This window comes from Varanus komodoensis, unplaced genomic scaffold, assembly GCF_004798865.1.
Source record: "Varanus komodoensis strain SLA01 unplaced genomic scaffold, ASM479886v1 scaffold52, whole genome shotgun sequence".
Lineage (NCBI taxonomy): Eukaryota > Metazoa > Chordata > Lepidosauria > Squamata > Varanidae > Varanus > Varanus komodoensis.
The window spans coordinates 818,066-832,034 of record NW_025336114.1 but is presented as its reverse complement, the minus strand read 5'-3'; the positions used below and the strand labels follow the sequence as shown (position 1 = coordinate 832,034).

Here is a 13,969-nt window from a genome sequence, read left to right as displayed (position 1 = left end):
GTACATAGAAACAGTTTTTGCTCTTATCTTCTCGGTATGCTTTCCTCAGAGGTTCAAAAAATGCATGTACACCAGGGATTTACTGCTACCTTTTGTTGCTGAGTCCACCTACCCATATCTAATCCCAAACTGCAAGCAAGCAAAGTTAAATCAGCACATTGCTCAACAAGTTAATCAACAGCATGACAAAGTACAGAACTTTGCTTACCATATGGGAACCACACATAAAAAAAAAGAATTTGGGCATTAACTATGGCTTTTCCTTTTCTTATCTAAGCAGAAAAAGATATTGGAAAAGAATTGGCCAAGACTGATGATTTTATCTTGGATTCCAAGTTGTGTTATGTGCTGTAAAGTCATCTCTGAGCTATGGCAACGCTATGAATGAAAGGCCGCTGAAATGCCCTATCCATGACATCCCTGCTTAGCTGTTCTAAATTCAATGCTATGGCTTCTTCTATAGAGCCAATCCATCTCTTATTTGGTCTTCCTTTTCTTCTTCTGCCTTTCGCAAGCCTAGCAAGACTGCCTTCTTCAATGAGTCTTGCTTTTTCAGGATACTTGCCTTCCAAAGTATAATAGTCTCAGTTTTGCCATTTTTGCTCCTAGGGAAAGTTTTGGGTTCCAAGTTTTAAAAAAAGTTATTTCTACTTCTGGAAAGGGGTTTGTTCACTTGTCTTCTGGCAGTGGCCCACTCACACAGCCACCCACCTCAAGAATTCTTTCTCTAAAATTGTGAGCCAGAGCAGCAGTTTAGCAAGTGTGAAGAGATGAAGCCTGCAGTGGGCGGGGGGGGGGGCGGACCTGAGTGCAAGCAGGATTTAAACTTTTTGGATAAACTGTTTTAACTGACACAGGCTTAAACCTGAACAGACAGGAAGAACTGGTTATTCTTGAATGGATGTTTGCTTCGCCTTTGGTATGCTTAATTTCTTCAGCATTGTAATAGATGCAATACATCACTGTGCAACAAAGATTCCATACAAGTTCCCCTCATGCACATGACTGGTATACTAACCATTGTAGCAAGGAGAAAAAATGCCACTTGGCAAGAGCTTTCAAGTTGCCTCCTTTACATAGAATAAGTCCTTATTGGATACATTATTGTCAAATTTAAATATGGAAAAGCAGCAACTTAGGTGCTTTTACTTCCAGATGAGAGAGTGCACTCAAAAATAGTTTACAAAACCCAGTTTTCAAAATAGTGAAGATTTCCATGCCTGAGAATGTTCGAAACAATCTATATTCTGAATTGATTTGTTTTTAAAATGTTCACATAACTCACAAGACTTATGTCTAAAAGATGTATTCAGAATTCTCAAACTTATCTATATTCATGAAAAGAGTAAAATGTTAAAATGATTACCTTGTACCCAATTCTGCAAGCAAAAAAGCCAGGAGATGCTTTGGTTGACGATGTAATCTAAAAATAAGAGTCAGAATTTACTTAGTTACCAGCACAATATATACACATGTAGGGCATTTGTTTCAAAATAAAAAGATATGAAGTAATTGCACAAAACAGAATTAAATGTTCAGTGATCCTATACACAGTACCTTACTCTGATCTCACAAGCAGTGTTTACTGAGGGATTTAATGTGAGAGCAGAGAAGCTATGATATAAACCAGGGTAGACAATCTGGTATCCTTCAGATACCTAAGAATACAACTCCCTTATATCCCAGCCAGCATGACAAATATCCAAAGATTACAAAACATCTGGGGGATACCAAACTGTTCATTCCCACAATGAAAGCTACAACAAAGACAGATTATACCTGTTTTCAGAATATTTGAAGAAGCAAAAGCATCATAATCAAGGAAAAGGGATTAAGGAAGGGACATTTATAGCACAGGAGAGAACAATCACCTCAATGGGCTCAATGCAAGAAGCAGATTCAATTTCTTTCAGTTCTATGAACCAAAAATATATATAGATCTGATATCAATTTGTATTTCACTGTTTCCAGTGACATCTCAAAGCCATGTTTAAACAGCCCTTTGATAAAATTAAAAAATATGAAGGCTATTTCAAATGCAGAGCTTCCAAGAACGAACAGTACCACTACATGTACTAAAGGGCTAATTTGTTCCATCAGAATTTAGCTGCTTCAGTGGGAAAAGAGCAATGTGATTTTTCTAACTTATCCTTAGCTCTACAAAGAGACACATTTCAAATAATAATCATTTCCCTTAATGTATTTTGTTGGAATTTCCAGCAATCATTAGTTCTAGTTAGCTGTCCAGCCAAATATATGAGAAAGCAAACATTGTAGATGTACAAACACCAACCCCACAAACTCCCAACTTCTGGAATGCAGTAGTGGGCCAAATCCAGATTCTAAGCAGGTCTGAGTTAAGAAGCCAAAAAGAATCAGTGTTATCTGGTGGCCACATTCTGCTACTCTTAAAGAGTTTTCAAGTACTGGAGATCATGGGTCAACCTCACTGGGAATTGTTCTTGTGCTAATTAATGGGGATTTCACAAGAGTGCCTAAAATACTTTCACCTCACTAAATGTTATAAAGAAATTCCAAGTTGACTGCCTCATGAACTTTTCACCCTTGAACCATCCATGTTAAGAGCAGGCCACTAAAGTATTTTCCACCTGCAACTGAATTACAGGTCAGCACTCAATGCAGGTTATTTAAATCACAATAACCTTACAGCTACCACAATGAATATATAATCCCACTCAAGGATTGTAATACATCCATGCCAGGTTCACGTGGCCTGACATGAGGATTAAACAACCATTTCATAACTGTAAAGTAAGCCATGTTACGCAAGCACTGTTTAACCTTCACATAACCCACACTAGCCAGGTCTGCATGGCACGACAACCCATGTGGGTGTTGCATATTCAAAATGGCCTGCACATGTGCCACAGTCCCACCATGGGTTAAACAGCCCAAGCAGGTTGTCACATCATGCAAACAATACACAATTGTTCGCATATCATGCAAAAAATAACCCCCAAGAGTTACTCCCACTCCAACAAAACACAGTATACAACCAAAACACTATGGTAGCCCCTCTTCCCTTTAGCCACTTCCTATCCCAGATCACAACAGAGTCAAGACTTACAGTTTACAGATATCTGTAAAGTTGACAAATGATGTTTTCTTGGTTCCTACTCTTACAACTTGAGGTGGTTTCATGACAAATTTTCTTTTTTCACCAGCTACCATATCTGGATTTTTTTCCCGCATAATGTTAAATACACGATTCAGCAACTGGACACACATGGGAAAAAATATTAATACATTTCAATCATGAACCATCTCTCATTATTGCATTTCTCTACTTAATGAGTGATGTTGTAAGGAGGTAATTATTAGGAAACCAATTTTTTCAGTGATCCCAAAACAACTCATCTTCTTAAAATTATACTGTGCTTCCCTCTGAAATGCTTCAGCTCTTTCACAAAAGACTTCCCTCTGATACTCCAGTCCATCCACTTAAACTAACACATAAAGGGGAGTTGGCAGTTGACTGCATGTATGCCTGTATACAGAGTGTGCTCATTCTCATATTCCAGCCAATGCGCAGAGGTCAGAGGCACAGCAAATGAAGACATACATGTTAGAGGCAGGGCTACTACTCATGCTCTCCCCACCCCACCCACACACAATACATTGAACCTTTGCTATTAGAGAATATAAACTCTTGTTTGATTTTCCCTGAAGAAAAAATCTAGTAAAATGGTCACCATGAACAATTTATTTGGTGCACTAATCACTCCTTCTTGCTTTGGATCACAAGAAAGGCAAGCAGAAGGGAAAAAGCAGCTCCAAGGCCATAAAATACCACAAGAAATCTGTAGAGAATGCTGACACCCCAAAGTGTAATTAAACACTCAGTGCCTGTGCCTAGTAGCTCAAAACTGAAATAGAACTGAAAGGGTTTCAAGGATATTACATCACCATTTCCCTGGCTCCTGCCAGTCCCACCATGCATTTTGAGAAGCAGAACTTGCAAGAAGAAATGTTCTCTATTTCACACACATTTAAATATTGACAAATTGGGGGCACTTGGAACAATACATTTAGGGCCTAAGTTTTGCACAGCGCTTCACAAAACCCTCTCTTTTTGCACATGATTTTCGGGAAGAAGACAGTAGTATAGACTCTATTAACGTGTCTATGAATGCACAACTCATTACTTTCTGATTAACCTTATTTTTTTAAAACCCCTCTATTTCCCTTTGTTCATCCAACTTCAGCTGAAGTTTAACAACTTAGTTTAGCCCTCTGAAGTTTAATAACATATTTTAGTCATATTTAAAGTAATTTTAGACTTCTTATATGTGTTCACATATCCCCATTGAGACATCAAATAGTCTGTAAATAAAAAGAAAATATAATAATGTTAAAAAGCATAAAAGCTATTTACTTCATCGTATGTGTAGTCTCTCTCTGAGCCTGCCCATGCAGGCCCCGACTGAGAACTAAATGAGATTTCATCATCCTTTTTGCTATCTTCATCTTCCAATGCTGCAAAATATGAAATATACTTGAGATCCAGGTCATGTTCCACCATGTGCATGACAATCATATAATTTTCTTCCAGAAATACAGGTTGCAAATACAACCATAAAATTAATAATACACCAGAAACCACTCACAAAGATCTATGCGGGCCACAACTTTTCAGCTATTCCTTCCTTACTATACTCCTTGTATGACTCAAAGAGTGAGTATTTATATAGAATGCTGTGAGGTGCTGAAGCTAGAATGGGAAACGTAGCAGCTCCACCAAAGCAGTGCTTTACACATGTGCCGAATGCTCTTTGAACAATGTGGGGTTTCCATAAAAAAGTGAATCAGAAAATTCTTATGCTACAGTTCAGTAAGAGTCAGATACAGCATGTTTGAATTATGTATATTTTGGTTTGAATTTACCCTGCTGCTTTCAATAACTGGAACATGTGTGTGCGACATGTGTGCTTCCCAGGGATAATCACTTAAAATAAATTAAGTACAACTTTGAAATTGATCAGATTGGATCCACTGGTTGTGCTATTAATTAATTTCATGAAACGATGTATTTTTTGAAGTGGAAAATTACCAACAGAAAAAAATAACACACTGGAAAAAATATTCCCCACATCACTTGTTTTAAATCCTGGACAGCGCATTCAGAAGATAATACAGTTTCACCATTTACATAATATTTAAGACAACCGTAGAGCAGCAAACTAGATTTATACCATCTTTAAGACATATGAAACTTCTTTTACCACAGCTGCACCATAAAGCTAAATCTGTGTAGGTTTCAAACAGAATAAAAATGGTAGGGAGACACCCAGTTGTCCTCCACTGAAAAAATTAGTTCAGAGTAGGTTACCAATCCCCAGAACAATTCTTAACACACACACACACTAAAGGACTCCAAAGAAGTTCTTAAGAAAGTCTGACAATTAAATGTCCAGTTTAGGTTTGCTGTTAGATTCAGGCTTTGGAGAAACATTTCCCACTGTTTAGTTGACAATTCAAATGGCATTGCTGTTAACAGAATTTCCTATATTAGTACTTTATTTCATGGGTATTGCCAGTTCTCAGTGATTTTCAAAGAGGAAATTCTTTAAAAGCTGCAGCCTTCCTCTCAATTTATTGAGCCCCAAACTAAATCATGTTGCTCCAAAATTCCCCCTGCTTTCATCACAGGATCCCACTGTGGTTTTACTCAAGTAGGAAAGAAATGGGAAGAAAGTTATGTAGATTTGGGCTAACATAACAGTGAAGAGGTGGTTAAATCAAGTGGCTGAGTATCTAAATGCTGAATAGAGTGGAAAAGTTGAAACTACTGTGGAAGCACTCAGATACAAGGCCTGGGGCACAATATTAGGCATGTTTGGACCAAAAAAGCCCTTTCAATCTAAATTCGCATGGGAATCCACCTTTAATTTTATTTTCCTTCTGCCCTACACTAAATCTTTAAAAGTTAACTTTCACCCTTTAAAATCATAATTACTTTCATCTTTATCCAATACTTCCTCCGGATCTGGAAACTTAACAGTCTTCTTTTTCTTCTTCTTTCCAAGCATGATGTCAAGGTCATCTTCTGGTTCTACTGCCGCCTGCACATCACCCTCAATTTTCAGGTCCTTGAAAACAATGTGTCACAATATAAACAAGGATGCATTGATACAAATAAATGGCAGTAAACAATAAGTTACCCAAAAGTACTAGTGCTAGTACATTTAAATAACCATCCTCAGGAATTACTTTTTTAAAAAAGACTAAAGTATATTACTTCCAACCCTTTAACGACTTTTCAGAATGGGTAGTTACTACTAGTGTATAGTAGTAGTAACTATTCAAGTCTATGTGTTGGACTCCTTCCATCTTCCTCATCACCCAAGTCTTACCTGGGGGAAGTCCAACACATTTGGAGGTCAGCAACATGGAGAGGGCTGATATAGCTAAGGTGTGATATTTTAAGCTACATTACCCAATAATCTGATATCACACAACAGATGTGTGACAATATTGAATAAGTCAGGTTTAAATACATGCTGCCGAACAACTTACCCCAACCTGGTACCTGCCAACTGTGTGAAGATAATGCAGTTAGTAGCTCTGGAGGTACTAGGTTCTGTAAGGCTCTTCTAGAAAAGCAAGTTAAGATACTGTCCCTGCACTGGGTGAAGCGAAGACATTTGGTACAGCTCTTGGCCTAACTGCCTCCAAGTTCATGTACTCCCTTCTCCTCCTCTCACGCAGCCACAAGGAGACAATTAAAAGTTTCCACTTTAAACCCAAAATGGTGGTTAATTTTAACTATCGTTACTGAAAATAAACCAGTTTCATAAAGGATTGCTTGAGATTTTCTTGTTTCCACTAAACAAAGTGGAGATGAAGCAGTTCATCTAGCTTCAGATCACTCAGGAAGCTTACAGTTAACCAAAAATTAGGCAAAGGTTTCTGTATACCTCCTTGGTGTTGTGCTAGAAGTGGGGTAGAGGGGGGATGTTCAAGCCTACGTTAAGATTAGGCTTGCCCTTGTACAATTAAGTTATGGTTGAGCTTCATACTCAAACAAGTCAAATGAGCAGTATGCTATATTTCTGCCCTGGGAACACAACAGGTAAGGATGCACTACAAAAACATAATTTTCCTCTTCACAGAATGAAAACACTGCATGTCACCAATATCATGGATTCTTATATGATGTAAGGCAAGACATGAAATATGAAAAGACATGACAGAATATTTCATTGGCAGCAGTGACATGATACACAGCATTACACGAAAAATGGATTCTTCCTATGAAGCATAAACGGGGCATGCCCCCCAATTTTAGGTATTGGTATTGAGGGGAATGGGCATTTTTGTAAAGTTATTTTGGTTCTTTGTTCCTAAAACAGCAAATGAAGATAAACATTGAATATGCTATTTTATTTTATTAAGCTCTACATTCTTATACATCCTAGAATACAGCAAAAACAAGCACAGCTTTTGACAACAAATTAAATTTAACTGATAGGCCTCATCCCAACCACATACCATTTACTTGTAATACTGGTTCTCACATTATACCTGATAAATATAGGACGAGTTAAATGCTAAAGAATTCCTTCCAGTTTTAACTTCAGAATGCACTACAGACTGTACTGAACTGGATATTTTGCACATCACAAAAGCTAACGAAGTTTAAAACTGCAAATATGTCCTTTAGTCTTAATTCAACTGACCTTTATACCTTCCTCAGTTTCATCTATGTCAAATATCTTTTTTGTTTTCTTCTTCTTCTTCTTTTGATTGAAGAAGGTTAAGTCATCTAAGTCATTCGAAGCATCTTAAAATCAAAGGCAATATGTTACAAAGCAGTCTAAACAATAGTAGTTATAAGCACGGAAGGAAGACAACTGTACCACTGAACTGAATTCATTGACACAATCTAAACAACCTGACAGTATTCAGAGATAATTCTCAAGATTTTCGTGCATGAAGGAGCCAAATGTTAAGATCAGTGCATGACTTTAGCACCATGAGGGGTGCTGATCTGAATGTCAGGACACATGCAAAAGCCTATTTAAAAATTATTCTGCACTACTTCAGCTGTGTGCAAAATGTTGATCAACACTGAGTTCTTCATGCGGCAGCTCAGTTAAATGTCATGGAATGCATCTGGTTCTCAGATACAATGCACACTACAACCTTGCATGGAGACCTGGATGAGCAAGAGAGTGACCTGCCCACAGCAACCCAATGAGATTGAGTACTGAGCAAGCTCTAAATCCAGATATTCCCCAAATCTACAACAAAACTGCTTAACCCATAGGATTTCTTGCAAAGCTGCAGATTCATGAAGTAAACACCATGTCCTTCTGTATCCAAGTTTTCATCTGAGAAGTCAAACTTCTCAAGTGTTTCCAAGAGATGCATGCCATCTTACCTTTTCTCCTACTGTCCTCTTCATCAGCTTCTGTATCTTTGTCTTCTGTTGGTTCTGGCTCCACTTCTTTTGTTTCTGATAACTGCGTTTCTTCTGTTTGTGTATCACCTCCTTCTTCGTCAAGCATAAAAGGCTTCTTTTTCTTCTTCTTCTTCTTGCTCATTGTAGGATCAAAAATCATCTGCAAGAAACAACAGAATTTTCCTTCAGCACCTTGACAATAAATTTTACAAGATACTTCTCCAACTTTACAGCAGTCTACTACTCACATTAGACAAGCTATGTTCTGTTTAAATTAAGATTTCCATCCTCACCTACAAAGTAAATTAGGATAATATTGAATACTTACATGGTACAAGGAGTTGACAAATCTGAGAAGCAAAATGCTTTACAAATTCCTCAACTGCACAGGAAGATTTTAAAAATCTAACTTGATTTGTAAGTCACAGTAGGAAGGGGTTTATACAGAGAAGTATTATCACAAGACAGCCTTCATATTTTATTATTAATTTGAAAAGGATACATTTTCAAACTAAATAACTGATTGATTTTAAAAAATCAGTAACTACAACAGCTGCAGTTCTGAATTTTTGGAACAAGGCTCCAATCCTATGCACTTATTTTGAGAGTAAGTCCCACTGAACTGAATGGAATTTGCTACTTAGTAAACTTGCTTTTTTAGGGACTGCAGGTGGTACAGCGGTTTAAACTGCTGTGCTGCTGGGCTGGTTGATCAAAAGATCGCCAGTTCGAATCTGCACAACAGGGTGAGTTCCTGTTGCTCCGTCCCAGCTCCTGCCAACCTTGCAGTTCGAAGCATACAAATGCAAGTAGATAAAAAGGTACCACTGCGGTGGGCAGGTAACAGTGTTCCATGTCATGCCAGCCACATGACCACGGAGACTGTCTGCGAACAAACGCTGGCTCCCTCGGCTAGGAAACGGAGATGAGCACCGCCCCCTGGAGTCAGGCATGACTGGACTTAATGTCAAGGGGAAACCTTTACCTTTTACCTTTTAAACTTGCTTTATGCCCACTTTTTGTCAGATCATATATTGTCTAATACACATGTTTTAAAAGGCTTTTGAAAGGAGGAAAAGACATTACAATGCTGCACACTTTTTAGTTTAGCCCAAATAATACCTTCACGTTTTAATTATAGTTTTACACTTTCAGTTTGCAATAGAAGAGAGTCTCATCATACGAGATAGTTAAACGGGGTGTGTTAGGAGCAGAGATACCAGTTAAATGTTCTTGAAAGTGCAGTATTCTACAAAGACATGTAATTTATATTTAAAGCCAAAGGCTAATCAAATCCTTGAGCAGATTTGATATGCAAAGTTATTTCAATGTATCCTTATGCTATTCTCTTTGACAATGAACTGAAATTCCAAGAGGCTCCACAATATCATACAAACACATTACTACTTTGGGACTATTTTCCTCCCCATGCTCAATATAATCAACTAATGTTAGCTAAATGTCGCCAAGGAAGCCTCAGCAGTTATAGGAGGCCTATTGATTGATTGCATTTATATACCACCCCAATAGCCCAGAGGGCTCTCTGGGTGGTTTACAAACATTAAAACCCACCAATCCTAAAATAAATTGGCTACACCATGACTGAGAATAAAATAGCATGATTAAAATGAATTAAATAAATAAATATACCATTAAAATTAATTAACTTTAAAATATTGGTTAAATAAAAAGGTCTTGACCTGGCGCCGAAAAGCATATAATGATGGGGCTAGGCTGACCTCTCTTGTGAGCACATTCCATAGTCAGGGCGCCACTGAAAAAGCTCTCCTCAGAGTACTCTGTCTCCTAACTTCTTTCAAAGAGGGTTCCCAGAGGAGGGCCTCTGCTGCTAATCTTAGGGGGTGGGAGGGCATATAGGAAAAAAGGCCTATACATACGTACAACGTCCTCCTCAATTTAAGAGCCATGAGGGATGGGACCAACAGTCCATCTAGGCAAGCATGCTGTTTGCAAAATAGCCTGAGGAAAAACCTTCCTGTTCCCAAGCAACTGGTATAGACATACCTCCAGATTCCTTCCACAACATACCCTGCAATCCTTAGAAGAGGTACAGGCTTTTCTCTTAGAACCAATCTGTATTATCAGGACAGATACTAATATTGAAAAAAATGCAAGCCTCATGCAGAAATGACTGTATGCACATTATTTCACAAGAGGCACCAGTACACTCCCAAAAGATTTCAGTGCTCTTCCAAATACATTCATCTTAGACAAGTATCCAAGTAATCCTTGTTGCAACATTTTGGTTGATCTGGATAAAAAACAATACCCTATGGTCTACAATAACTTTCTGTACAATATATTTAAGATGCAATGCCATACATAACTCTTGATTTTTCATGTGTGGTAACCTAGGAGCCAGCAGAGATCTTCCAACAGTATATGGCTCAATGTGTACAATACTTACTACTGGTTTGCTATACGAAATTTTATAGAATGCCGTGGGAGGGTTTCTCCTAAAAACAGTTTATAAATCCTCTCAATAATAAAAAAGTACTTACCCCAGTAAGTTAACAATTAAAATTCATGGCAATGATTTATTTCAATTACTACAGAAACTTATAGGATATAATACTCTACCATGTCAATCTGAAAGAGAATACTTCAGGGTAGAGAAAAGTTGCTCAACAGCCTGGCACAATTCTTTCTTTCTTGATTATGCATGTAGCCCTCAGTACCCTATGGATAGGCATATTAGGCTTAGAAACAAGCAATAATCCATTACTTGTTAACAAGCATTTGCAAATAACAACAACAAGGTTAAGGCACAAAAGGCTCTAGTCTTGAAAGGCTGGGTTTGGCAATCGATGGATCACAGGCCTACACTGGTGCAGGCCATGTGCAGAGAAACATTAGAAATTATCTGAACCAATGTGTTTCTTACTCAACCTTCCCCAATATTGTGTTCTCCAAATGCTTTGGACTTCAAAATCCCATCAACTCTAGACCAAGAATCAAGAACACAGAAAATTATAGTCCAAAACATTTTGAAGACACTTTGTTGGAGAAGACTACCCTAGCTATTTTAACTCTGACAATAAAATATATAAATTACAATATGCTTGTTTAGTCAGAAAAGTCTTACAACTCACAGCATACCATAGCCAGCATGACTTGCATGCTGGAAGTTACAGGATTTTTCTCTATAGGACTGTGTTCTTATTGACTCAGAATAGGGGACGGGGAACCACATGTCTATTAATGGAGTGTTCACTTATTCACGTGAAAGAGTGATGCTTTAATACCTGCTCCTAAACTAATTATTTTAGCGTAGCACATTAGCTATGCAAATTCTGTGTTTCAAGGTTTGTGAAGGGCTAAATAATAGCTCTGTGGTATTATGTAGTGTCACTGATACAAATATTTTAATTTTTAACAATTTATTTTTATTAAAAATATGTTAAGGTTGCTTTTAAGGGACCAAACAAAACAGTAATTGCTCCATTTATGTCACTGCATAAGCCAAAGTGAACCAGAAACAAAGCATACTTTTTAAATAAGTCGTATCAGTGGCCATAAAATTTTGGCTACCTAGAATTAGTTCAAGTCAACTAGCTTCCCTTCATTAAAACTTAAATCTATGTTGTTGTGCGGACTTGCTAACTCTTACGAACAGAAACTTAACTTCCCACATTACACAAATGGGAACATGTGAATTAAGTACACTCAGCACACAAAGCGAACATAAGTAGGAGCTTTCCCCGGGAAGGTGGAAGCCTAGGTGAACAAATAACCAAAGCATCCCAATCCACACATGCTGTGGCACACGCAGGCCTGCCAACAAGAATACATTTAATTAGAAACCACTCAATACTATCTTCTCCAAAGCACCTTACACGTATTTGCTGCATTCACACCTGACACTTTTGGATTAACTTTTTTTAACCCCCCCCCCCCCGTAGTTCTCTATTCAGCACATATACTGCAGTGGTATTGGCTTTGACACACCGTTTCGTGCGAATTGGCTTTAACCTCCCCCTTATATCGCAGGACTAGACGAGAAGGGAGCGAGCGGAAGAGCCAGCCACTTGCCACCACCTACTAGGAGGCAAACGAGAACCGCTCCCTAAAAACGATCCAGGGGAGGCAAAGGACCGAGCGGCCTTCGCCTAGGCCAGAGGAGCAAGGCGGAAGGCAGCAGGCCTCCCTCGCCGCTCCCGGAGCGGCGTGCGGGCAGGCCTAAGGCCCGGCTCCTCACATGGCGGAGGCGGCCACAGCCCAAGCCCGGCCCCGCTCCATCGCAGGCACAGTCACGTCTCTACCCTCACCTCGTCACCCGACATGGCTGCGGCTCTCGCCGGTCCTCAGGAGAGAAAGTCAAGTGGGCCCTTCCGCGGTGTGGGTGGCCGAAACTCCGCTCGGAAAGTCAGCCGACCGTCGGTCACTGAGCGCGCTCACTCTCCTTGCCCCGCCGCCGCACTCAGCTCTTGCATCAGCAGCAGGAGAAGACAGAAGGAAGCACGACTACCCCGGATGAACGCATGCGCCGTACTCTCGCCCTCGGGCCCCACGGGAATTGTAGTGCGGCGACTACGCAAGCGCAGCCGAGAGCAGTGGCTCTGGACTACAACACGTGTTGCTTTGGGGATGGGGAAATGAGGTCATAGGGAGGTTGGGTAGTGTGTGTGAATGTAATGACGGGGAGGCGTCACTGGCTAGCTCGACTGATGTGTAATAGAAGTACGTCTGTATGTGGCGAGCAGCCGGTTTTCACTATGAAGATACTAAGCATGAGGTGGAAGAAGAAATGAATTGCATGGGTGTGGCGTTTCTGGGGGAGACAGGACGGAATGGGCGGAATAACCAGAACTGAAAGGGAAAGTCAGGAAATACCGTTAAAATACATCATTCGTGTGGACTTGAATGCCCCGAAGGCCAGTGCGGGGTAGTGACTAGCGTGTTAAACTGAGGCTAGGGAGATGGGAGTTCTAATGCTTGCTCATCCATGAAGCCCGCTTTGGCCCTGTCATTGCCTCTCATCTGACTTTCCTCCCTGATTGTTGTGAGGATAAAAGGCGGATCGGAGAACCATGTCCGCTGCCTTGAGTACCTGGGAAAGATTTTTAAAAATAGCCATAGAAATCATTCTTACACTCTTACACGCTGAAGGCACTTGCTTCTCTGCTCTGTATTACACCTTGCCTTGCACTTCCTTCTGAAGCAGGATGTTGCAAAAAAAGATTGTGTCAGTTTGCTTGTGTGTGGAAAAACCTTTAATAGTGGATCAAGTTGTTTCTTGAACAGGACAGCAGTAATTTAAACCGGCACAGATGTTCACTATCAGGATAGGCACTTAGAGGAAGCTACTTCATGAACGTGCACACATCACATGCGCATACCGATCAGACCAAGTGTTGTCAGGAGCATTTTAGCCCCTTATTGCAAAAACTTATTTTGGCCCATCTCTGGGCCTAGCCTCAGTGCTCACTAGGACATTAAAGCCACAGAATTGGAGTGGGCCTTATCCAACTCCCTAGACAATGCAGAAAATCCAAAATTTGAGCATTCCCATTGACTGCCTTT

The 13,969-nt window shown here is 39.6% G+C and overlaps 1 protein-coding gene across 2 annotated transcripts in view; it reads right to left on the bottom strand.

The window, feature by feature from the left end:
• Positions 1–12,910, bottom strand: part of EIF2S2 (eukaryotic translation initiation factor 2 subunit beta) — a 53,840-nt gene extending 40,930 nt beyond the window's left edge. For both annotated transcript variants that reach the window (XM_044447453.1, XM_044447452.1), the window contains exons 1-7: positions 12,715–12,910; positions 8,405–8,585; positions 7,701–7,804; positions 5,978–6,110; positions 4,397–4,497; positions 3,089–3,237; positions 1,367–1,423 (exon numbers count right to left, since the gene is read on the bottom strand). In XM_044447453.1, the coding sequence (XP_044303388.1) occupies positions 1,367–1,423; positions 3,089–3,237; positions 4,397–4,497; positions 5,978–6,110; positions 7,701–7,804; positions 8,405–8,585; positions 12,715–12,729 (740 nt within the window). In that variant the 5' untranslated portion in view covers positions 12,730–12,910. The remainder of the gene's footprint in view (positions 1–1,366; positions 1,424–3,088; positions 3,238–4,396; positions 4,498–5,977; positions 6,111–7,700; positions 7,805–8,404; positions 8,586–12,714) is intronic.
• Between the last annotated feature and the right edge of the window lie 1,059 nt (positions 12,911–13,969).